Source organism: Zootoca vivipara, chromosome 11, assembly GCF_963506605.1.
Source record: "Zootoca vivipara chromosome 11, rZooViv1.1, whole genome shotgun sequence".
NCBI lineage: Eukaryota > Metazoa > Chordata > Lepidosauria > Squamata > Lacertidae > Zootoca > Zootoca vivipara.
This window is the reverse complement of record NC_083286.1, coordinates 55700868-55727974: the sequence shown is the minus strand read 5'-3', so window position 1 is coordinate 55727974 and position 27107 is coordinate 55700868. Positions and strand designations below refer to the sequence as shown.

General features: G+C 40.3%; 1 protein-coding gene across 4 annotated transcripts in view; it reads left to right on the top strand.

Moving 5' to 3' along the window:
* ARK2N (arkadia (RNF111) N-terminal like PKA signaling regulator 2N) overlaps positions 1 to 27107 on the top strand; it is a 57441-nt gene that overhangs the window by 8455 nt on the left and 21879 nt on the right. For 2 of the 4 annotated variants that reach the window (XM_035100403.2, XM_035100406.2), the window contains exons 2-3: positions 9736 to 9831; positions 14078 to 14894. In XM_035100403.2, coding sequence (XP_034956294.2) covers positions 14171 to 14894 — 724 coding nt within the window. In that variant the 5' untranslated portion in view covers positions 9736 to 9831; positions 14078 to 14170. Of the gene's footprint in view, positions 1 to 3788; positions 7612 to 9735; positions 9832 to 14077; positions 14895 to 21704; positions 26500 to 27107 lie in introns of those variants that run through there. The other 2 variants (XM_035100407.2, XM_035100405.2) reach the window with 2 other exon arrangements.

The following is a 27107-nucleotide window of genomic DNA, read 5'->3' as shown; positions in this document are numbered from 1 at the left end:
AACATCTCCATTTAATTCTTGTAATAATACCATATACAAAAAATTATTTCTACCACATAGCAAATTTCTTATTACTCTAAATATTAGAACGAATTAAGTTCTTAACCCGAGGTACCACTGTAGTTGAAGTTGGGTTTTTTTTTAAAAAAAAGTTTCAACTCCATTTCAGCAACCCCTCTGCCCACTTCAATTTAAGATAGAGCTTTAGTATTGCTCTTTAGGGCTTAGATAAAACTAAGAATTGCTTGACTCCATGGGTATCACTGCTATGAAATATCATCCCCAAGTATATTTATAGTGTGCTTTCAAAAGTGAACTAACGAAACCAGGTAATAAAAAAAACTTGCTAATGTCACTGCTTATCTACATTATCTATATTAGTATGGCTTTTTTTAAAGAGTTCCACTACAGAAGCCCTATTTTTAATAGAACTATTCTCAGTGGTGACGGTGAGCTTCTGCTACAAATATGATAGCAATAAATATCTAGCACTGTAAACACCGTCTGTCTTAGAAGCAATCCAAGATACAGTTTATTTTGGGATTAATAAATAAGATGATGCCTCTCATATCTGTTCCAGCATAAACAGTCACTATGCTATCTTTAAGATTTAGATTGTGAATTTACAATACACATTTTCCTACGTCAGATACAGACTGCAGCCTACTGTTATAATCAAAAACTTCTAGACAATCTGTTGTATTCAGTAACTTGTTTTCAGGCATGTCTTCTTAAGATTTGTATGGCTTTCATTTTTGAGAGGAAGTGGTCAAGCACGGTGAATCCCCATGTGTTTCTGTCTATTGTCATTTGCATTTGTTGCTTTGAAGATACTGTGACTTTGACTCGGTCCAATGTATTGTTTGAAATAGGAAAGGTTTTCTAATTTATTTATTTTTACATTGAAAAAATGTTGCAGACCGCTTTGTCTTGACGTAAAGGTTAGCGGCCTTTAAGGTCTGCACGTATAAGAGTTATGTGTCACTGGAAAGCTTGTGTGCTTCTTCATGATTATACATTAAGGCTCTCTTAATTTGATTGTCTCAGAATAACATGACAAAGACACTCTTATCAATGATTCTAATGGAAGACTTTTATTATACTAGCTCAGCAACAATAATAAAACTATGATCTCCATAGAAATGTTGTTTTGTAATATTAAAAATTATATACTGAAATTGTAAGTGGTGCAATTTGGGTATTTCTTTACAAAACATCTAAACTTCAGAGAGCCTATTAATTCAAGATGGTATAGTAGGACTTGTTCTTGCACAATTACAGTTGTTTCCCAAAGCATACAGAAATGAAGTAATATGTGTGAATTTATTTTATAGTTACAGGTAGGTAGCCGTGTTGGTCTGAGTCGAAGCAAAATAAAAAAATTCCTTCAGTAGCACCTTAAAGACCAACTAAGTTTATATTTTGGTATGAGCTTTCATGTGCATGCACACTTCTTCAGATACACTAGAAACAGAAGTGTCAGACCCTATATATATATATATATACAGAGGGTGGTGGGGGAGGGTGGGAATGGGAGATGGGCTGATGGGAGTGGTAAACCTGTAGATGGGTGTTAATGGCTGCTGATGGCTGCAATTAGTCCTGGGCTGAGGTGCTAAAGAAAGCTTGATCATGCATAATGAGATAAGAATCCGATATCTCTATTCATCCCAGGTGCTTCCATGGTTTTAAGCTTGGTAATGATTTCCAATTCAGCAACTTCCCTTTCCAGTCTGTTCCTGAAATTTCTCTGTAATAAAACAGCTGCTTTGAGATCTTGTATAGAATGTCCTGGGAGATTGAAGTGTTCTCCTACTGGTTTTTCAGTCTTATGGTTCCTGATGTCAGATTTATGTCCATTTATCCTTTGGCGTAGGGTTTGGCCTGTTTGTCCAATATAGAGAGCTGAAGGGCACCGTTGGCATTTGATGGCATACACAATGTTAGAAGATGAGCAATTAAATAGTCCTGAGATGGTATGTTGGATGTTGTTGGGGCCAGTAATGATGTTGTCCGGGTGTATGTGGCAGCAAAGTTGGCATCTGGGTTTATTGCAGGCTCTGGTACCAGTGTCCATGTTAAGTCTGGTGGTTGTATTATTGTGGGTGAGGAGTTGTTTAAGATTGGGTGGCTGTCTGTAGGCAATGAAAGGTCTTCCTCCCAGAGCTTGAGAAAGGGAGCTGTCATTGTCCAGGAGAGGCTGTAGATCTCTGATGATGCGTTGTACTGTTTTAACTTGGGAGCTGTATGTGATGACTAGTGGTGTTCTGTTATTTTCTTTTTTGGGTCTGTCTTGCAGCAGGTTCTCCCTAGGTATCAGTCTGGCTCTGTTGATCTGTTGTTTAACTTCATCAGGTGGATATTTTAGTTCTAAAAAGGTTTGCTGTAGATCTCTTAGGTGAGATTCTCTGTCTGTAGAGTTGGAACAGATACGGTTGTAACGTAGGGCCTGGCTGTATACAATGGATTGTTTGGTATGTTTGGGATGGTAGCTAGAAGCATGTAGATATGTTTGTTGGTCAGTTGGTTTTCTGTATAAGGTGGTGTCTATACGTCCATCCTGTATTTTTATAGTAGTGTCCAAAAATGTATTTCTTGCATAGATTGGTTCATTGTTAGGTTGATGGTGGGGTGAAAGTCATTGAATGTCTGGTGGAAGGTTTCCAGGGTCTGTTGTCCATGTGTCCAGATAATAAAAATATCGTCAATGTATCGTAGGTACAAGAGAGGTTTGAGTGGGTAGGAGTCTAGGAAACGATGTTCTAAATCTGCCATGAAGATGTTGGCATACTGTGGGGCATACTTATTTTATAGCATTTGTGTTCCACCTTTCCTCCAAGGAGCTCAGGGCAACATCCATCGGGTAATCTCGTATCACAGCATCTCAGTCATTTCAGCATGTAGCGGTAAATTAGGCTGAAAGTTAGTGTCTTGCCCAAAGTCACCCACTGAACTTCATGGATGAGTTTGCACATGGGTCTTCCTGATCTAACTCGCAACACACTGGGCATGTTGAATTAAATGTCTGTATCCAAGGTTATTTGACTTTCCCTTTCTTATGGCTAGTTGCCATAAACCCTCCTAACTCAGGGATTTTCTAGGTGATGTTATCTACAGAGTTCTCTATCCAGGTCTGTGGTTAATTCTAATTCATGTAAGATGCTTGCATAAATCCCACCAGTTTTCAATCCAAATTTTAGTGACCCAAAGGAGAGAAAGCTTGTTTTTCCTCAGGTGTTAGGGCCCTGAAGTTGTTGTTTTTTTAAAGTTTTATTTCCAGTGCAGCATCTTTCAGATTTTAGTTGACTCTACTAGAAAAATCAAGGCAAGAGCCTCTGAGACATCTGTTTCTAAATGCTTACAAGCTTGCAATATGGAGCTTACAAAAGTAATGAGGGCATCATTTGCAGAAAATGTATTAGCCCCCCTTGGAATTTTTGTTTGTTTGTTCCAACCAAACAGTCTGTTCTTACTTGGCTGTTTTTCAAATGTATTCCTCCCAATTTTGTGTGTGTGTACTGCTTTGATACTACCCAGTTTGAAATGGCATTCATTGTCTTGGGTGCCAGTGCAGCCGTCCTTCGTTGGAACAAAAAGTGCATATTTCTCTATACTTTGCTGATGGGAAGAGATAAGTGTATTTGTTTTGGAAGGCTTTCGTCTTGTTTTGTATCTGGGACCTACGTAATGGCTTTACCAGATGACCGACTGTGGGCTTGTAATTGAGTTTTAGTTTATTTTCTTAATGTTTTGCCAGTCCAGGGGGAAAGGGGTGGGCGGGCAGTATAGCCTATGTTTTATGGGTGGAGAGACCATCATTGTTGTTACTGAAGGGCTGCTTTACTATACTGTTACTGTTCAAGTTCAAATAGTGAAAGTTAGTGTTATAGGAAGCTCTGAAATAACTCCTGAGAAAATGATTTGGTATTTTCTGCCTCCTATTGGTCAGAGGGGGAAAGTACCCCATATAGAGTGGCACCTGCAGTGAGAGCCTAAGTTGACAATTTCCTCAGTGTTTGAAAGTGGTCAGAATTATGGATAGTAAGTGGCCTGAAACCTGAATCAAGGAACTTTGGCTGAATCTACTCCAGTCTCTACTTCACAGATGCTACTGTGTTGTCTCAAACAGCTAAGTAATCTGTACTTGCTTCTACAAACATCTTTTAGTTTTATGAGACTATGGAATTATAGAATGCAGTGGTGATACTTGTTTACATTTAGCAGGACTTCAGCGAAGACTTGACAGTTCAGTTTCAATGAGGATTTTAAAATCATCTGCCAGTTTTCAATCCACCCCCTTTCTTTGCTAGTTTTACCTAGCTTTTTCAATAATGTGTTTCCAGGAATAGCAGAGCCTGTGCTATAGGAAGAATTATTAAAGTCTCTGTATTAATGTAGCCAGTGTGATGAATGGGGAAAGGGTATGGTTTTTTCATGTGTTGTTTGAGAACAGAGTTTAATGCAAGTCAGCTCAATGTAGTCACCTCCATTACTTGCTGAACTTCAAAATGTCAGTTCTTTGAGGATGTTTAAGGCCATGAGCTTGAACTAGATCTTCTGTTTACATGAAGGACTTCTCTCACTTTTGATGGCAGTTGATGAGTGCTTAAGGCTGCGCCACAGGATAAAAGCTGTAACTTTAAAAGCCTCCAATAGAAATTGTAGAAACAGTATGATTAAAGGCACCGTTAAAAAAATCCGTAGCCTGAAGAAACATTATGCATCATCTGTTGAATTGCTTATACAATTGTGCTTTGGACAAAATGCACCAACTGGCTTTGATCTTTTAGCACTCTACAAATTAAACTTGATGTATTCTGAATTCAGGGATGTCCAGTTTTGAAAATAAACCTTAACTAGGTACTAGACCACTGTTAGTGAAATTGTTGCATCAGCTCAGTGATAAGGGTAAACAGTGCTGAGACCCTCTGAACTTTTAAAAATAGACTTAGAAGGTGTAATTTTGACTTCATTCACCTCATTTACTATAACCCTTACACTAATGATGAGCATGTTTGGAATTATGTGACAGATTTTTTTTCTTGTATCATATTCTCAAATGTCAGTTTTTTTAAAAAAAGGATAGGATAGATTTTAACAAGATCATGAGAACAGAAGCCAGAGATAAGCCTTCAGATAGAGCCTGTGGCCCTCTAGGTTTTGCTGGCTTACACTGATAACTCCCAGCATTCCTGATCATTGGCCATGCTATCTGGGACTAACGGAAGTCGTAGTCCAACAACAATGGAGAGCCACAGGTTCTGCATCCATGACATAGGTTATATTTGGCTTGATTCTGTAATCCCATTGCTCTGGGTGGAATTCAACAATGTGCTATGTTGAATGCTCTGTCTGAGCAAGCATACCAGCTTACCAGATGAAGTAATCCCCCTTTCTCTCCGACCACTGTTCCAGGAGGTTTCCAAATCCAACTTTGGGGTGGGCATGGGGAAGAAAGGAGGGGAAACCCAATTGCGTAAGTAGAAGCCCTTACACAGGGCTTCTCACGGGACTCATTAGATGAATCCCACCCTCTATTAGGTTGCTTTCTGTGGTTTGCTGATCCGATGATCCTCCTTTCCTGGCCCATATATCTTCTCCACTAGGGATTTAGAAGCCATCAAGATCATAACTGGAAACCAAAGAGAAATGACAGCTCCTTTTTTTGTTTCGACAAAGGCTTAAAGATTAGAATATAATAAGAATGAGCACATTGATTTACCATTCAGTTATCAGTAGGTGCAGTAATTTTGTAAAATGTAATGAAATACAGCAGTTGAATGACTACCAGTTTGACAGTTGGTTTACGAAATTAGTTTATTTTCCTGAATCATCAAGAAAAACTTGTACCATTTTAAAGGGTGTGTGTGAAAAAACTGTGGAACTGTTTATTCTTAACACACACAAAGACCCTGTACTGACAACCTACAACCCCAAGACACATGCAGTTATTTGTGGTATCTTTATACTGACAGGCAAATGTTTACTTATTTTATATTACATATATTTACATAAATGTTTACCTGTCAGTTAGTAGCATTTCAGCTGTCAGAATTTCCTGAGAATAATCCAGCACAAAAATAAATAATTGCCCACTGCCATTCATTGAGACTTAACAGCATGCAGATAAAATCTTAATAGTTTACTGCAGAAGGATTAGTATCATCAGGTATTGCCCTGAGGTGAAAGCTTATGCCATGCAACCCTGCTGCCACTTCAACTTAAGTCAAATACAATATCGGTAGGATATGATATCTACTACGGTAGCTGTAATCTTGTAAATGATCTCTCCAAATCGATGAATGCTACTTGTTGGAAATATTGAGCAGAACTCCTAAAATGTCGATTGTGGTATTGACTCCAGGAATGTAGACAGACGCTCCAATACCATTTTAGCAATATTTGGTGTCCTTAAAAGAGAACTGTTTCTTACCCCAGAGATCTTAATAGTTTAATTGTCTAGACACTGAAGTTGGGAGGGAGATGTCTTATGTTGCAATGTTAATATTTCAGAATTGTTCATGAGTTGGTTATTTGTAATACAGGAAATGCTTCATTTCATAGCTTCTGTAACAAAGGGCAAATAAATGCACCCCCCTATCACTGCATTTTCCCTCTTGAAGCTTCACTGCTTTTCCAGCCACAAAGTGGAATGTCTTAATTGCATTGGTGTGGTGTACTTAACTAGGGCCAGGGAGATATGATTGATTTTGATATATTTGTGTGGCACAGAACACCCCAAGTTGACACAGAAAAAATAAGGAGTTATCAATGGCCACTTGTGTGCTATGTGGTGATTCAAGGCTTAAATTCCACCCTAAATGACATTTATCAAACACAGATGTGTCAGCAGCTCCAAGAATAGGAATCCTTTCTTGCTTACCTTCATCTTTATTTGTGTACTCCCCTAAGCCCAAGGTAGATTGTCATATTGTGAGCCCTGTTGGATCAGTCTGATGGTTCAGCTAGTCCAGCATTTTGTTTCTAACAATACCCTGGGAAGTGTGCAGGCAAGATGTGAAGGCATTGACCCTCTCCTCCTGTATTGATCCCAGTATCTCTTACTCAGAGCTATACACTCACTGACATTCCATTTAGCTGTTACGGCTGATATCTGTTGATAGACTCTTTCCTCCTTGATGCTAAGCAGTTGAATGGAGAGAAAAAAACAGGAAGTACTATTTCACACTACAGGCTCATAAGCAACTTGCAATTTCACTGCCATGATATGTGGTAATGACCAAAAGCTTAGATGGCTTCACATTAGAAATTAGAAAATTCATCAAGAAGCGAAGGGGCTCCTGAGTACTTTTAAGAGGTCCCCCCCCCAATCCACTCTCTCCATGTTGTTTATCATTTTAAAAAAAAACCCAACAAATGTCCCCCTACATTGTTGTTTTTCTAGATTAAAAAACCCCCAGGAAATATTGTTAAGCCTTATTATTTGAGCTTTTTATATTGTTCAAACACTTTAGATTTTGATGAGCAACACCCCATGCTATGCCAGTGGATGTGATGGAACTTCCTTTTCTCCTGTTCTCTCCATGTTTGGGAGCATCCCCCAACCCCCCAGAGCAGATTTGAGGGGTTGCAAGAGTGAGGAGAGGAAGAGTAAGTCCTGTTTTAGCAAGTGGAAATCTGTTAATCCGAATGTGGTGTCCCATTTACATTACTGCCCTATGTTTCCACCTTCTTAAACTTTTATTAAATATGTTGTAGCTTTCAAAATGCACAGGATGTTCTACAGACAGTAATAAAGATACTTCCCCTCCTCTTAGTGCTGGCTTGGTTACATTGTCTGCTGAGCACTAAATAGAAGCAGTCTGTTTTCTTAACCCTCATTTGCTTATGCAAAGCTAGCTGAAACTGTGCTCTAATTTCATCCTTTCATCTCTTGTTTCACTCATCATCTAGTTGGACAGAGTAGAGCCCATTGCATCTAGGGTGGCTGCTCAGGCTAATTTATTAATTGTCTGGTGAAGTGCCAAAGTAATTTCCCAGAGCCTTTGGTAGAATGGGGGCAAAACATTTCCTTCTGTAAAAACTTGATTCTTAGTCTTCCTTAAACTAAAAACTCGTGAAATATTTTTTTAAAAAATGCGTTAAATGTTCTATTTGCACAGCATGTGCAGTGGGCCTTCTATAATAATCTTCAATCTAAAATATTAGAGAATTCTAGTTGTAAGACATATGCAGCATAAGTAATGTTGTTGTTGTTGTTTAGTCATTTAGTCGTGTCCGACTCTTCGTGACCCCATGGACCAGAGCACGCCAGGCACTCCTGTCTTCCACTGCCTCCCGCAGTTTGGTCAAACTCATGTTGGTAGCTTCGAGAACACTAGATCTATTAAAATTATAATGCATATACAATATTATTAATAGATCTGTTAATACTATCTATTAATCCTGTGACTGGGACTTTCTGTCCCATTTGTTGGCTTCATTACTTGTTAATGAACAATCAATCAATCAAGGCAGCTTACAACATACAAAAAATACATTATTACAGACGTAAGTACTCATAAACAATAAATGGAACATCAAAAGGTACACAGCCAGATTGAACAATTTCCACATAAATTGTTAGAAGATCTAAAATAAAGATACAAAATAATAATATCAGTAACAGCAACAACCCCCACCCCCAATAATAGTCTGTTCAGCAACCTTAGCTTTTGAAGCTGGAGTCAGTCAGGGCACCAGCCTCCCAGGCCAGGTGAATAAAAAGACCTGCAAGCAGGTCTTCCAGGACTCACAGCCAAGATGAAGCATTGCTCTCTGAATTAGTTTTGTTTGCCTTCAATGACAACAACATATAGCAAAATCAAACTGGTTACATATGACATCAAATAAAGAGTGTTGATGAAGCAGTGGTCAATGAGAAATGCAGATACCAGTGAAGTGGATAAGATTGGGGGAGGTGGTTTGATTGGGGAACTCAACCTTCCAAAGGGTTGACTTCCACACCAACTTGACTCAACCTTAGTTTTTGAAGAAAAGAGGCTAGCTTTTAGGTTTCTTTGTGTTGCAAGTAAATTTAACTAGATATGAGCGAAAGTATATACCTAGGTGACTTTGCCAGAATCCTGGATTTGCAGCTGTGGCTGTAAAGAAAATTGAGGAAGAAAATGTGATGGAAGTATAGAATCATGGAGTGATGCAGCATCATTTTTACTGCACCCCTCTATTGCAGGGATAGTAGAGCGAAGTAAGTAGCGAATCTTGCAAAATTTCAGTCTGTGGTTGGTTACTGATGTGTCAGCAAAGAGAGGTGGCTAATTTTAGAAATTTATCGCTGTCCCTTGTTAAATAAAATGACTAGAGTTAAAAAAAAATGGAGTGCTTTTCCTCATGTTTAAATGTACAAATGGTTGTTGTAATTGCAATTGTAATTCTAATTCTAATGCAACATACTCATAACCCAGAGAGAAGGTTAACTGTCGGCTTATGAGTAAGGAAAACGCATTTGTGTTCCTGTGCAGTATACAGGTTATGCAAATGAGGTAATCTTTAGGAGTATCGGCCATGCTTGTAGATATATACATACAGATAGGGAATTCTATATACTGTAATGAGAAGAACCTACTGATTCTGTGTCACCTTTCTTGAAAATTTTGTTGAATGATAAGAACCTGCTAATCTTTTGCTGGTTTTGTTTGTTTGTTTGTTTGTTTTGCTTTACTTTGTTTTTAAAAAATATTTTTTTTACATGTGAGTTTTTGTTTGCTTTTGTAGTGAGTTTGGTGGTGAAAATCAGCCAGAATGACAACTTTGGGCACTCAAGTCTTCTGTCCGCAGAACAGGTACAGCAGTGACAGCAGTAGCTGAAGGGTGAGTCCTCATCTTATACTCTTGTACAACAACTCTCTTCATCATCTGAGCATGAGAAATAACAAGACAACCCATAATGTATCAATTTTATGAACTGTTATAGATAAGAGGCAGTTATCACATCAAATAACTACGTAGCAAAAAACTGAGCTTGTAAGTGGTAATTTCTCTCATATTGCATATTAACTGTCGGATTGGATGGGTTGTATCCACATTCATACAGTCATACTCAGAGTAGACCCATTGAAAGTAATGGAATAAGTAACATAGGTATGTTAATTCATATGGCTCTACTCAGAGTAGAACTTTGTTGACTACAACTCCATGTGTGTGAATTTAGCCTGAGACAAATGATGCTTTGGTAGCCACTAGAAACAGAAGTTGCTAAGTTAACTACCCACTCTCACGTAGTTGAACTCTTCTGTGTGTTCTTTGACTAAATGTTGTATACAGCAGAATCTTTTAAACTTTCTTAGCTTTAGCTGTGTATGTCCAGTGTATGTGTTCTGCTGTAATTCATTGGTACAGCATGTGTTTTGCATGCAGCAGGTCAGAGTTCAAGAGCTGGGGAAGTCCCTCTGAAGCGTTAAAAAGCTAGCATCAGTCAGGGCAGACCAGGGATCAGGAAACCTTCTCAGGCCAAGGGCCTGATATTTGAGGAACCTTCTGTGAGCTGCATGCAGTGGCAGGTGTTACCAGAGGCAAAATGGGTAGAGTAGTGGCAGTGGCTTGGTACTTTTGCATTCCAGCCTTGCAAAAGTCATGGTTTTTACACTTGCACACAACTCTCTATCTCCATTTAGGTTGCAGATGTGTGGGATTGTTACATGTCACATGTCTGTGTTCACATTCCAGCACTGATTGTTGGAATCTTGTGAGCGGAAATTGAGATACACTGTTCCATTCTGTATACCTATTGATTTTGCAGTTCTCTCTCCAAGGAAGAAAGACAGAGAAGCCATGTTTTCTTTGTTATGTTGCGTTTGATTTTGTGTGCAATAAATTAGGCTTAGATGTTACACCTCAAGGCTCAGCTTCTGTTTGGACTCTGCTAGTCGTGTGCTCATGTCCTTGGATATGGGTCACATCAGCGTGACGGGACACTGAAGTGATGAATCCTGGGCGACGCTGCGTTGGGGGGAGGCACCGGCCTCGGCGTTATCACCCAACAATATAGTCACAGTTCAAGCACACAGTCCACTCAGGCAAAAACACTTGAGGAGGGTGCGGAACAGGGGTGGTCAGGAGTGTGGCCTGAGAGATTCCTGGAGTACTTCATTTGAACCCTAGGCCTGAGGTTCTCCAACCAGTACAGACAATTCTGACCTAGATAAATCAGTGGTCTGACTATATAAGGCACATTCCAGTGTTCCTAAATAAACTGGAAACAGCTAGAGGTACAGAATGTTGCATTGAAGAGAAAAAATGCTTAGATAAGCATTTATTTTATAAAATGTATTTATTTCATCAAATCTGTTTTAGATAAACATGAAGCATAAGATTCCTTTTCATAAAGGGTGTGGATGCTGTGCTAATGAATTCCTAATTATACTACTCTCTATTAACTGGAGCTTGAAGTAAAAAGATAACATTATGGCTGAATTTTTTCAGGGATACAAATAAATGTTTTCTCGTATTCAGTTGCCTCCTCTTATACTATTTCCTTCGCCAGATCACACACGTTTATCTGGGTCAGTCTAGGCCAGTACATGTAAATGAGACCTTAAAAAAAGAACCTGAATGTTGCATGAAGTAATGATATCAGTGCACCTTGAGAGGCACGTTTACTTCTAAGCAAGTACTTAGCTTGTCTTCTTGCATAGTAAGCCAACAGCATACTTCTGGTTATAAATGAGAAGTCTGAAGAACATGGCCCTTAATATTTTTTATAGTTAGTGGCTATGTAAATACTCTTTGCAGGGATTTGTATTGCAGACACCAACTCCTGTCATGGAGATTTTCACTGAAAGTTATTATTGCTTCATATTCTCTCTATTTCTCTTTCACTCTATGATGAAGTGATCCTTTCCATGTAGCTAGTTTTAGAAATAAAATAATTTACAGTTGGCATCCTCGGTGAAGTAAATTTGTAGCTTTCCTGTGTGTAAAGCAGCTGATTTTCATGCCGAAGGCCCCCTTTCAATCCCCGCTATCTTCAGGTATGGCTGGGTGAGGCTTCTGTCTGAAACATTGCAGAGCTGCTGCCAGTTATTGTGGACAATACTGAGGTAGATGAACTACGGGTCTGACTTGGTATAAAGCCTTTTCCTAGGTCGATTCAGACTTCTGTAAGAGGTAGGCAGCCTTGGCCCTCTTTCCAGCTCAACCTTTAAACTTGTTTATGTCCCACTAAAAGCAGAGGGGCTTATGTGTAATGTTTAAGCATCTAGATAGTGACATTTGCCATTTTCCACGTATGAATTACCTCTAGTCTGGTTTAAATAGCTATCCCTAGTAAGCACATATAGTATAAATATAACTGAAGCACTTCCATTCAGCATAGCTGTGCATGAGCACATCTGGAGAGTCTTATGGCCACACATGAAATACAGAATCCTAAGAATCGCTTCACATTTTTTCACGTTTTGTTTTTAAAGTAGGCTGCTGTCTACTTTGAAATACCTTTCCCCGGGAATTTCCCTGTATCTTAAGTTGATTGTTTCTATAACACTTCTCATTGTTCAAAGTGATTCCTGTCCTCTATGTTTATCATCTCAGAACTTTAAACTCCCAACCAGCCAGGGAAGGTGATCACAACTTTAATGTCCCACAACCAGGACTTTGTCCACTGAGCCACTAATGTTGGAAGAGCAATGTGTTTGTTTGAGACTCGGCGACAGGCAGGGGACATGTGGACAGAATTATTTAGCATTGTGCCACTTCTCTCTGAAAAAGAGTACTGTTCCTGTATTGCTTTGTAAGCATTACATTTTTCTGCACCTGATTTTAAACTGTAAGAAGCACACTTGACCACTTTAAAGAGCACAGTCATTGTGGAGAAACATTTTATCAAGTGGGCAGTACTGGCATAGAAGACTCAAAATCCAGAAGGTGGTCCCCAAACCAGTGGACATTTATTTGTACAGAAATGATACTAATAGTAAAACTGTACGGTATTAAAACCTATGAAATCTGACCATGGAAACCAAATAAAAAGGTTAGCTAATGAAATAGATAAATAGATAAAGAAAATTTTTAATGTAGCCACAGAAAGACATGAGTTGGGATGCAGACCCATGTTAACTATTTGATAGAATATGAAAATTAAGTCCTGATATGGTCTAAATAGTATATAGTCTAAATTTGTCTGGCATATACACATTTTGAAGTCCTACCTGACCTCCCACCATTATCATTATTGTGAATGTGAGCAACTGGCATCAACCCTTGAACATGAGTAATATTAATTTAGGCTGAGATAACATTCAAAATACTGAGTTATATGTTTGAGCAATCAGGTACAGTTCTGAGTCGTTCTGCTTCAGGTCTTCTGTCAGGCTCCAGTTCTTTTTCCTAGTACTGCTATGGTCCAGAATTAGCTTGTTAGTGATGGAATGAGGGAGATTAACCTTCATGGCACCTGGAAGCTTATGGTCTCACTTTATTGAGGAAAGGGGAACTGATCTATTTGCTTACTATTGTGTGCTGATCTAAAAGCTTTGCAAGAAGGAGGCCTTTGCTTCTTACTGCTGTTGCTGGAGAGGAATTTGGATTAGCTCCCAGACTTCAATATCAGTTGGAGGAGTGTGTGTCCAAACTACTTGAGTGAATGGTCATTTCTGCCACTGTTCTGATTCCTGATAATTGGGAGGAATTTTCCCCCCTGGGCCCAGTGCTGCTTCACACCACTGGTACATCCCTAAATTGCTAGCAAGAAAACTTGGGCTGGAGCTCCGTAGTGTACCCAAATGTGCTCTTTAGTTGGACCTTATGTTTGAAGCAAAGCATGTCTTAACAGAAGTCCACAAGAGGCTAATTTCTTGATTCTTCAGCACAGCTGAAGAATTTGTTGGGAAAGTGTTAAGCCCCAACTGAGTTGCTGAAGAATTTGTTGGGAAAGTGTTAAGCCCCAACTGAGTTGCCAGTTTAAAATAAAGGGCTTCAGTAAACTTATTGATTTTTTCTTTATAACCAGCAAGATCCTTTGCACTCTCCCATGGTTGTTTCAAATTCTCCATAAAGTACCGTAATTTTGCTACTGTGTCACTGCCAAACCTGTTCATTTGTTCTGTGTGTTCTCTTGCAGGTTGCTTTCCTCCTGAAGCCCTTGGCTAATTTGTGCTGTCCGCTAGACTCTGTGATCCATGCTTTGAGACCAGGAGAGACTTAAAATTTTGAAATGAAGATGGAGGCAGCAGACAAAGTAGAAGAACTCATTGACCCAGAGGTTCCATCAAAACTCCCAGAAAAACAAGAAGCAGCTCTGTGCGAAGAGGGACCTGTAGAACTAGAAATGAATGCCCAGAAAGAGAGCGGAGCTGCTGTGGAGGATTCAACAGTGCTTGCCTCGATGCCATGCTTGCTGATGGAACTGAGACGAGACTCGACAGAATCTCAGCTAGCATCAACAGAGAGTGACAAACCAACAGCTGGCCGTGTTTATGAGAGTGACTCTTCCAACCATTGCATGCTGTCCCCTTCTTCCAGTGGGCACTTGGCTGATTCAGACACTCTGTCTTCTGCAGAAGAGAACGAGCCCAGCCAAGCTGAAGCAACTATAGAAGGAGATGCTTCTGCAGTATCAGGGTCTACTGTTGGGAGGAAATCCAGGCGTTCAAGGTCGGAGAGTGAAACCTCAACAATGGCTGCAAAGAAAAACCGGCAGTCTAGTGATAAGCAGAATGGTCGTGTCGCTAAGGTCAAAGGTCATCGGAGCCAAAAGCACAAAGAGAGAATTCGGTTATTGAGGCAGAAACGGGAGGCGGCTTCCCGCAAGAAATACAACCTGCTGCAGGACAGCAGTACCAGTGATAGTGACCTGACCTGTGACTCAAGCACGAGTTCATCAGATGATGATGAAGAAGTTTCAGGGAGCAGCAAGACAATCACTGCAGAGATACCAGGTAGAGGATGTTTTTTAAACTGAACTGGTAAAGCTCCTACCATCATTTCTCAGCTGTCCTGCTAAATTTAGAGGAGCGACATTTGAGAAAATATAAATAATAAACTAGGAGAACTGCAACTCTATGTAAATTTGAGGGCTGCAGTATGTGAAATGTTTTAAAGGTGGGCCCTGGGGTTTTTGAATGTTCTTATTTGCAGAATTGAAAATTTTAAAAACTGGTAATGGTGAGTTGAGTGCCAGACCCTGCTTTCTGCCCCCACTAGTTAACATCAGTGTGGCTTAGACAGTCGTATTTAAAACAGCCTAGTTTGAAGCTATTTTATTACAAATGGATTATTCTTTTAAAATACTGCAACTGTTCCTGTATCTGCATCTGAAACACCATGGGGCATCTTTTTGCTGTTGGAGAAGGCCACGTTCTCTCCAATACTTAATTTAATGGTGCACTTTCCAACTTCATTTTAGTGCATGATAAACTGGTTCAGCTTCGTTGTGTGTTAGGTGAGCTGGTTACTTCAGAACCTATATGAGGAATATTTTGCACATAGACTGCAAATTAATAGCCTCCACACTACCCCTCAGTTTCAGAAGCCCAGAGGGTTTCAATGTCCTCTGTTGCATGGATTGCACAATTACTAATACAGTACCATTTTTCCTGCTGCATCCATATTGTGTGACTGAGAGGTGAAATATCTTGGCCGTTCTTATGATCAAATATCGGAAGGTGCATTTTGGACAGCTTTCCATTTGTTAAGGCCTGCATTATTCCTTTATCCCAAATAGCATGAGGAGGAATATGTATCTTCTACTTGGCATATGGTACTCAAAATAATTGCATTTTATAGCAACCTTAAAATAAAATACTATTTAAAAAGCTTTTGGTTTGCCAATCTTTTATGGGTGAACATAACATTTGTTTCTTTGCATGAGAGAGATAAGGTTTGTAGTTAAAACCTGTGTCCTCAATAAAGCTATTTATATACAGTGTGGGAAGACTTAAAAGGAAAACTACAATGCTGTGTTCGCAGCTTGACCCTTCAAGTGTTCTGTCTTCTAGTGGTAACCTTTTTAAAGTTTGATGGATTCTGCCTTTGCACAGCACTTTGGGTTTTACAGTTGCTTGTGGATATAGTCTGCCAGGGCTTTTAGTTGCCCAGCCTCCATGTCACTTTGGATATCATGAGCTTTCTGCCCAAACCTGTTAAAATAAATGGAAGTTGCACTGCAGCAGTGCCTAGTGAGATGCCATATCAATGAACAAACTAAGGCTTTGCTCTGGCCAGAGCGTTGTTTTTTTAAAAAGATTGTGTACAATCTTAGGTGAAAGGGACTAATCCCAAGCAGACTTGCTCTGTTGCTGGACTGTACCATTTTATGCCATAGACATGGCATAGTTTTCCACATAAAATGCTGGCTACATGTAAAAAACTGGCATGCTGATAAGAAGGGCCATAGCTCAAGGGTAGATGATCTGTTTTGCATGCAGAAGGTTCCAGATTCAATCTCTCCCAGGGAATGCCTCGCTGTCTGTAATCCTAGAGAGCCATTGCCAGTATGTATTGACAGTACTGAGCTTAGATGGGCCAGTTTTCTGACTCAGGGTACATAGGAAGCTGCCTTATACTAAATATCCAGGCTAGCCCTTTTTCATATCACACTAGTTTTGAACAGGGAATATTTTATTACACCCACAACAGGGTCTTGGTGGGTCTTTGCTAGTCTGGTGTAGTGCTAACAGAATCAGGCTGCACGACAGGTTATCTTATTCCATTGATTTGATGCCCGTGTGCAGTTCTGCAAGGAAATGTGGCCAGGTGTAAAGTACTGGCAGACATTGTAGACACAATGGAGATAGAGGTGTAGCCTGGGCTTCCTATCAAGTAAGGGGATCTCTAGTACAGTCTCGTCTGCAAGGCAGAATCTCTGCTGTCTAAACCTTCTCTGATGGGACACCGAACAATGGTAGGGACAAATGTTTGTATATAGACAAGCCCTTAAGTTAGCTTCTCTTTGCAGAAGGATATGGAAGAGTAGCAAGCTTTACATCATCACAGCCTCCACACAATAATAGGGTGATATGCCCACCATTAACAAGCTTCTTTCTGGCATGTTTCACTGTGGGTATATTGATTGTTTGGCGCAAAGCAGTTAAGTCTTTAAAAGTGTGGATCACTCCTCCCTCGGTGCCTTTTGCCTTGCTTATTATATAAATATAAAATCTATATACTTGTGGTTCTTTTGAAAGTGTGATTGTCAGTTTAAGTAGGGGCAGGATTTTGTTTCTGTTGCATTTCTGTTTTAGAGGAAAAATTGAGTCAAGGATTGAAGGCTGGAATTCCAGACGAGTGCTCATGAGCACACACATAGTTTCAGGAACTTGCAATACATCTTAGCCCTCTTTTTTTTAGCCTAGGTGAGAGTTTCAATTTTAAGGAAGGCAAGAAACTCTAAAATGGGAAAAGTACATAATCTTTTGGCTCCCAGTACGTTTCCGAGCACAATTCAAAGTGTTGGTGCTGACCTTTAAAGCCCTAAATGGCCTTGGTCCAGTATACCTGAAGGAGCGTCTCCACCTCCATCATTCTGCCTGGACACTGAGGCAGTTCCGTCGTTGCGAGAAGCCAAGTTGCAGGGAACTAGGCAGAGGGCCTTCTCGGTGGTGGCGCCTGCCCTGTGGAACGCCCTCCCAACAGATGTCAAAGGGGAAAACAACTACCAGACATTTAGAAGACATCTGAAGGCAGCCCTGTTCAGGGAGGCTTTTAATGTTTAATAGATTATTGTGTTTTATTTTTCTGTTGGAAGCCACCCAGAGTGGCTGGGGAAACCCAGCCAGATGGGCGTGGTATAAATAATATACCCCTTAAAAATGTCAAGGCAACCTTTGTAAAGATAAGACTAGCCACCGTTAAAATATCTGTATCCGTGTCAGTTTGCATAAGCATTAAGTTGTTTGTATTGAATAGTTTTCCATCTCTTAATCAAATCTAGGTTTGGGGACCTACAGAGGGTAGATCTGATTGGGCCCTGTTACAGTGAAGTGTTGAGTAAAATTATATTTTAAATTTGAGAGAGCTGTTTTATCCAGAGCTGCAAAAAGGAACTGACAGTGTCATTTGGAAATTGAATGGGTGCGACAATTGCCTAAAAAGAATAACCATGCATGAAGGTTTGCTGCCTGCCCGTCTATAGCTACCATACCATATGTCCTTCTTGTAAGTTGGAAATTAATATCTTTCTTTAATCTACCATTGCTGCAAACTGTTTTGAAAGTTCACCCTCAGCTGTGTTAGTAGGGTTCAACTACCTCTTGTCCTTTTTGCCAGTGGCAAGCAGGACAAACCCAAGGTGTAGTTCCAGTGCTGGTGCTACAGAGGGGGAGGGAAGAGCCCTGCCCCACCCAGCCAGAAACATGGATAAAAGCCTACAGTTTGCAGTTAGTTGTATTTGTAGTGGGTACAAGTCTAGAGCCAAAGCTCTGGCTGTGGAATTGTAATCTTGTAAATCATGGCATATTAGTGCAGTTCTTCTGTGTTCTGAACAGAAGGAAACACCCCTTTGCCCCTCTTGTCATCCTGGAAGAGAGGAGGATAGAAGATAGCCCAGAATTTCCTTTTGGTAGACATTGCCCTGGAGAAGAAATCCGAATTTCCCTTCAAAAGCAGCTGCTGTTATTATAGAATGCCAGGTTTATGAGAAGAGCTCAAAAGACAGACCTTGCCTCTGATCTTTTTAGTCATTGCAGGACTTCACTGTAAGTGAAGATATATTGCTTCTAACAACTCAAGAAGAATGCATCCCATAATAAAAGTCCAGATATTTCATTCCTATAAGGATAGCAGTCATAGTTCTAATGATACTCAGGTTTTGAAAATTTTAACCTCTGCCTCCTGAGAAAGCAATCTATCGGACTAATGTCATACTCTTGTTTGCCATTGAAAAAGAATGCATAAACTAACCTAAACACTATCATTTATCAATAGTGGTTCCCTCATGGTATTCTTGTGGCAGGTTCCCATAGCATCAGCTATGGGTGACTCTCCCCGTATTCTAGCACACTCAGCTAGGGACTTACGAATTGAGTGAGATGCCCCAGTATTTTTCACTGTCAGTATTTCAGAACGGGTGCCCAGTTAAATTCCTAAACTTGTAATATTTCCCTCTAAAATAAATTTTTGACATCACAGTTGCAGAGAATAAGATGAAAACACATAGGCAAGTCCCAAACCAGTAGTGTTTTGCTGGTCACTTGCTACGCACTACAAGAAATTATCTGTAGATTTTCCTTCCGTTATCCATGCTTCCCTTGTGCCTCATGTTTCATCTCTCAGACCCACATCCACTTTCCATAAGCTGTGTCACCTCATTCTTCGCAAAAAAATTATGAGATTTGTGAAGACCTTAATACAGTGGTACCTCTACTTATGAATAACTGAAGCTAAATCCTTCGAAGACAGAGGTCCTCTGGCTAGGTCGGGGCGACATGGGGTTGGGGGGCCAACTCCCATCTTTTGCAGGGGCTCAATTGGTACCAGCGCCTTCTGTCAAGAGTTTGGGTGTAACCTTTGACACCTCCCTTTCCATGGAGGCGCAGGTTGCATCCACAGCAAAGGTGGCATTTTTCCATCTCCGCCGCATCAAGCAGTTGGTCCCTTACCTCTCTCGCCCCGATCTGGCCACAGTGATCCATGCGACGATCACCTCCAGGCTTGACTATTGTAACTCGCTCTACGCAGGGTTGCCCTTAAAGCTGACCCAGAAACTCCAGCGGGTGCAGAATGCTGCGGCGAGGCTCCTTACAGGGTCCCGGCCGCGGGATCACATTCATCCAGTGCTTTACCAGCTGCACTGGCTCCCGGTGGAGTACAGGATCAGGTTTAAGGTGCTGGTTTTGACCTTTAAAGCCCTATGCGACTTGGGACCCTCGTACCTACGGGACCGCCTCTCCTGGTATGCCCCACGGAGGACCTTAAGGTCCACAAATAATAATATTCTGGAGATCCCGAGTCATAAGATGGCTAGATTGGCCTCTACTAGAGCCAGGGCCTTTTCAGTACTGGCCCCAACCTGATGGAACGCTCTTTCCCAGGAGACCAGGGCCCTGCGGGATTTGTCATCTTTCCGCAGGGCCTGCAAGACAGAGCTGTTCCGCCTGGCCTTTGGGTTAGACTCAGCCTGACCCCTGTGTTTCCTCCCTCATGGCTTGGACTTATGGACTACTTGAAATGAGGCTGCACTTTAAATTTTAATACTGTATTTTAATTAATTGTTTTTATGTTTTATTGTAATTCTGTTGGTGTCAGCCGCCCTGAGCCCGGTTTTTGACTGGGGAGGGCGGGGTATAAATAAAAATTTATTATTATTATTATTATTACTTACGAATGGAGCTCCGTCCGCCATCTTGGATGCGGTTTAGATAGGATTTTTTTCTACTTACGAATTTTTAGATAGGGTTGCTTCGACTTACGATTTTTTTCTCCCAATGCGTTCCTATGGGATTCGACTTACATTTTTTTTTTAATTACGAATGTGCGTTCAGAACACATTAAATTCGTAAGTAGAGGTACCACTGTACTACCATTAGAATTCAGAATGAAAATTATGTTTCTGCAAACTTAGATGAGCTGCTCAGAGTTCAAAATTAGGGTTTTCTTTGTGTATGTTTGGGATCCTCTCCTTGAGTTGTGGTTCTGACTATCTGCAAGAGTAACTTTTCCCAGTGGGAATATTTTCACCCTCAAGGTCCCCATACAGGTCTTTGTGTTTTGGGATTTTCTCCTTAAAGCAGAGTAAACAAAGACCGTGGGTTGGATCCAGACATCTCCCTCTGAATGGAAAGGCTCTTTCCATTCACAGGTGAGGCTCTGATCCATCAGGAACTCCCACACACCTAATCCTGCTATTGGGATATAGGGGGGAGGCATTTTTCACCAGTGCTTCCCCTTTGCTGCAGCCCCCCCCCCAATATGACCCCATACACAATTTTGGAGGATCCAGCAACCCTCCAGAGCTGCTTTGTGGGAACATAGGGGGCTGTCAGCAAAAGGGAGGAATTGCTGAAAAGCCCCTTCTACCCATGGGAACCTAGAGTTCTGCTGCAGGCAGGTCTGGATCCAGCCCTGTGCTTTTCTTTGGCGTAATCTGCTCTGTGTTTCCCCTTCTGCGCTCAGTAGTTGAAGATAAGATTATTTTAATATAATTCAAATCCATAAAATCAAATCCATGGAGGTCTCCCAGAAGCTAGTAACCTTGAGAGAGAAACAGAACCTTCACCCCCCAGTAGATAATATCAGATGACCAGATGACGTGGGGAAACAACCACGAATAGCCACCACCATCGTACCTTGCTTGTGAGGTCAGATATTGGAGATGGAATGCTGGACTAGACGGACTATGCTCTAATCTCACACGGCAACTCTTGTATTCTTACGTTTTACTTAGATGGAGTGTGCATAAAATTAGATTTGAATGTTGGTTGTATTCTCATCAAACAAGATTTTGATTCTTACAAAGTTACGCTGCTTTGACTTTTGTTCCGCGAGGAAGACACCAAACTTATCTATAGAAATGGGGTTGATTTCACCTTCTGAAAAAATGTTATGAAAGCCAAAAGATTTAAATAATTATGTTGGGGGGGGTGGCTTATGAACTTTTAATTGGGCAGGTATCTCAGTGCTTCTCAGAGATTCTATTTACCTGACCAATTAGAGCAAGTATGTAGCTTGTTGGTGCTCGCATGCCTTAATGTATGGATGTGATTTCCTTTTCCTTAATGATGTCTTATGCAATGGCCTCAATGTCTTTAAAGCTGGCTTCAGTCGTGCTGGGGGATCTGGAGGAGCGACCAGGGAAATTCCAGGATTGCTTGACAGGGGCACCGTATGGGATAGGAACTGCATAGGCAGTGTCCTGGAAGAGGCCATGAACTGCTTTGCCGAGATGCAGAGGCAGACAGAGGAGAAGTTTCGCATGTGGATAGAAAAGCTAACCCGCCTTGACACAGATGAAGAAAGCAAGCAGCAGCTGGAGCCCAGGGAACCTAAAGTACCATTAGCTGGCCAAAGAATCTCCCCAGCTACTCAGGAAGGGGTATTTGTGCAGGTGCCTGATAGCCAAGTGCTTCCACAGCCGCCCTTTAATTCTTATGTGAGCTGTCAAAATGCCGACACTGAAACTTTAAATAACAATTTCCCAGCTATCTTTCCTGAAAATGGGAATATCGCAGAACCCAACTTGAATCAATCACAAACTTAACATGATTCCCAAACCTTTCCTGTTTACCTTTATTGAAATGCAAAAGCTGTATTCTATATGTTTTTTTTTGCTCCTTGTTTAGGCTTTTTAACTGCCAGTGTTGGTTTGTTTTTTTAAAGACAACAGATTTGTACTTAAGGTTACCATTGAAATGCTTCTCCTCTCCAGCTTATCTTCACCAAAGCTTGGCAAGATACAAATTAGTGATCTTTTTGTGTGTGTCTTACTGTAGGAGCAATCAATGTATTCACTTGTATGCTCCTTCTGCATGCCAAAAGTGTTTATATGTGGAAATACAAATTCGGAATTGAAAGCAGCCTTATGTACCCAGACAGTATACCCTGTGAATATTTTCTTAAACAAATGCTAGTATCTAGATTGTGCATCATAAACAGGATTATATATTGCTTGTCATATTGTTTGGGTTTGTCCTTCGATCCTGTTGGATTGAAGTTGGCCAGTCTATGGACGAAATGATTTGATAAACCAGTATTCATAGCCCCTCTTTAGCCTTTATTTTTCTCACAAGTTTTTGCGACATTTAGGAAGCATAGGTTTTGGTAAAACCTCACGTTACCCCAGGACCACAGGTATTTGAGAGATAGTTAGAAGCAATAGGCCTGTCTACCCTGGGTTACACTAACTTCTAGATAATTTGACGTTTTTAATAAAAGAAGTTGAATAAGTTTTTTATTGTACCAGCATGACTGCTTTAAACACTTAGGCCACCTATCCACAAACAGAAAAATAGTAGTTTGGTGTGTGTTTATATATGATCAGATTGTATTTTCATGTTCCATTTAAACTCCAGAAGCCTGTGTTGAAGTTAAAAAAATATGGTCGAGGGTTGTTGTTGTTTTTTTTAAAAAAAATCTGACCTACCATGGAGGAAGAACAAAGTACATTGGCTGCAATCCAGAAAGTCTCTTTAGGCAGCACATGCAAGGGTTTGTTGTACATGTCCATCAGGGTCTAGTACAGTGGAGGCTGGTCTGTTACAGCAAATGGGGCATTGCTCCACCAGCTTCAAGTCTGACCTTCGCCAATCCCCACCTGCCTGCTTTCTTTATTAAAACCAGTCCCAGGGGGTAGCTGTGCCTATCATTTTCCTCCTCCCTGGCCCTTAGTGTTTCCATTGTAGAACTAGCAGAGAGAGGAGGATGGGGACAACATGAATTTGTTTTTTCTGCCTGTCATTGCCTCTGGCTCCACCAACTGATGCGCTCCTTCATGGGCAAGTTGATGAGCTTTCTTTAGGAAATCGTTTAAATCAAATCGATTTAAATCACGATTTAAATCACTGGTCAGTAAGACTTGATTTAAATCAGTTTTTTATAGAAAGATATTCTTGCTGGTATAATATTAATATTTACAACCAGATGATGGTTTCATTTTTGGTTTTTACAGTTATATGAAAAATTACTGATTTGGTTATACTAGTAGAAATACATAGGCAGATAATTATGAAATTATTGTGAAGTTTAATAAGTTAACTATTCATATTTGGGCAACTTTTCTGCTGTACTTTATTGGAAGGAGAAAAATAATCATTTCCTTAATAACAATTTATACAATTTATTTAACTAAAACAATAACAGTATAGCATGTATCCATGTTTGTTAACTGATGTGGTTAAACAATTTAAAAAACAAAAACAAAAAAACCTTAAACTTACCATAGTTGTAGCGCACATGAAAACTTAAAACAGATCCTTATTTCCTGATGAATAGCCTTCGGACTATAATGTAACTTAAACAGAAAACTTATCTTTAGAAAGACTTTTTCTCCAAAAGCATTTTATTTTAAAAATCTGATTTAAATAAAAAAAAGTCTGATTTAAATAAAATAAAAATCCTTTTTTTTTTATACCATTGTTTTTTATCCACCCTGGTCTCCTTGCCTTTGGCCCTGCCAGTTCAAATTGATATCAGCCACCAATTAGAAACTTTCTGGGTGTCCAATCAGAATTGCAAGGTGCACAGATTGGCATTCTTGGTGGCTGCCTCTCAGCTTCTAAATTTTCTTCCCCATGTGACTCACCCAAGCTAGTACATATGTCTTCTGGAAGCAGTGTAATACATTCTTATTCAAACCAGGCCTTGGTGGCATGGTAGAACTTTCACATTTTGCCTGCCCCACGCTCCTTCGGTGACATAGACTACAGCTCCCAAAACTGTAAATTTAATGGTGCGAGGGATGCACAAGCATATGGAAAATTTAAGTATGTGGTGCTTATTGTATGACTTTCTGGATTGTGACCATTGTTTTAACCCATGTTTCAGTTCAAGCAGGGCCGGCTCTTCATAGACCCCCGGTGGCGCAGTGCACCACGGCGGGGGGCTGGTAAGCTGGTGGCAAGGAGGGCGCCGTGCGGCGAAGCCGCGCGGAAACCAATTGCGCCCTGCGAGGGCGGGGCGGGCGGCGGAGCGATCTCCGCCCCTCAGCACCAGGGCGCGCGATCTGCTCAAGACGGCCCTGAGTTCAAGCATTTTCTAAGCCAGCCTTGAAGGAATCATTGAACTATATCCCTAACACCTCATTATTTCAATTACTGTAATTTGCAAGTTGGGGGTAAACTCTACACCTTGGAAATAGCTTTGTGTAGAGTAATGAACCTTATAAAGTTGCTGGTTAGATAAACTTTGTTCTTATAATAGAAATTGAAAGTTTTCAGTTTTCCTTCTCCGGTTAGGGTTTCAAATGTAAATCGTATGTTGCTTGCACAATGTACAGTAGCTCTGCATCACCCCTTCAGTTGTGTTACAGGCAAACAAAGGTCAAAACAACATTGCTTATAGTTTGAAGCATCTATTTCAGGTTTACAGTGTGAGCCTAAACATGCTTACTCAAAAATAAGTCTCATTAAGTTCAATGGAGCTTTCAAGTAATTGTGCTTAGAATCGCTTAGGACCTAAAATTACAGGTTGCAAACATTGGCCGACATCCAGAGAACTGGGTGACTGCTTCTTGATGGCCAAGGACTGTGTTTCTCTAACACCACCTTCCTGTACCACATGGCAAAGTGCTCATGGAATTGAGGGGGCTTTTGAAAGCAGGCTGTACATGCTGTTCAAGCATTCAAAAATGACAACAGACATTTCCAAGACCATGGGGCATTCCTAGAATAACTCTTTGGATCCCTGACTTTTTATTGCCGTGTGCCTGCTCATTGGCCTTCCCCGTTTTCTAATGTCCTAACTGATTTTATGAAAGTAAAATAACTTGAAAATATGTACCTGCGTTCCCTGCTCTATCTTCTACACAATGTATTTTAAGAATAAACGTTGCTTTTAAAAAGCTGTATTTTCAGGGTAACAGTTGAAAGGCTATGCAGGATGTAATTTTATGTAAGAGAAAATATGAATGGTTTCTAAAGCAATTTTGGTGTTAAATCTTTCCTTGTATAATTTTGATATGAGTGTTTTGATGTAAATTTGATATCTTCCTAATATGAAATCATGTGTACATTAACTTGATTGATTTCAAACAGTAGAGTAATTTTTTATAATCTTGACAAGACCTTTTCTTTTTCCTCTCTCCTTTTTTGCCTTGAATAAAACATTATGAATTTGTCCTTACCTACTTTTAAAATTAAGAAATTATTGTGATTATTTTGTTGAAGGTAGTATGTACCCCTTTCTAGTACCAATAGGCATCTAAGCATTTAGAAATATATTCAGAACTGCATGTCAACTTTACAGGTCTTCCCAAGCATGCAGGGGCTGCTTTTTTTGTAGAACATCATTGCCTCAAGCATGCTCTAAAGCATATTTTTAAAATGGATGATACAGGTGTTTTAGAATCTAGATCAGGTTATGCTATAGGCATCTCACAATGTAATAGTTTTGAGATCGAAACTAGTTGTAACTTGCTAAAATCCTGTTAGCATAATTTTATTGTAATTTTGTTCTTAGAAGCCCCTTGCAAAAATTAATATTGAAAATAGATGGGAGTTTTACTTGAAGACCCTGAAAGGTCTTTTGATGTTTATGAATAATCATGTTTATCATTCTGTTCACTCTTTACCTGTGCAAAGCATAATCACCTTTGTTTTTGGTAAAATCCTGTGGTTTCTCTACAGTGCTACCATACTTTTGGTGTCAAAGCAGTACTTTTTATTATAACTCTGTTTGTACAGAGTTATTCAATAGACAGTTTGTCTTTAATTTGGTGACCACTGAAAGACAATGGAGATGCAATGCTGTCTCCCTCTTAGCTGGAGTCGGCTGTGAAAGAGTTTGTGCCTTCCCTCCTCAGAAGTAAATCCCCTTCCCTCCAGACACCTTAAGGCAGGCACCCCCAAACTCGGCCCTCCAGAGGTTTGGGGCCAAAACTCCCATCATCCCTGACCACTGGTCCTGTTAGCTAGGGATGATGGGAGTTGTAGTCCCTAAACATCTGGAGGGCCGAGTTTGGGGGTGCCTGCCGTAAGGGAAATGTTACTACGAATTACAAGCATGGTTAATTCTAACCACAGTTTCTTAACTTTCAGATCCCAGTTCAACAGCAGCCCTGGCTTGTGTTAACCATTGGTATGGCTGGTGGCACCTTCCTTGCCCATGATTGCGGCAAGAAGAGAGAATTTGCTTCTCAAGAAAGGGGTGGGAGGAAGGCATACAAATATTCATAGCTGGCTCTGGAATCCTGTAAGCTTTAAGGGATTCCAGATAGCTTTATGCACCAACCACCTGCAATCTGACCAGTGGGTATCTTTACCACCAAGTAGAACATGAAGCTGCCATAGGTTTGAAAATTTGATTTTTTAAACTGTGCATTCATTTTTTTTAATCAGTAAGGTATGGGGGGGGAATTACTAGTGGCACAATAAATGGAATATGTCCTGGTAGTGTTATTAGAACGAAATGCGCAACTTGTAAACTTTACCCCCAAATAATTTGTGAGAAGCCTTATTTCTAGATGAACATGTACAGTAGTTGTCCTATTGTCAGGTCCTGCT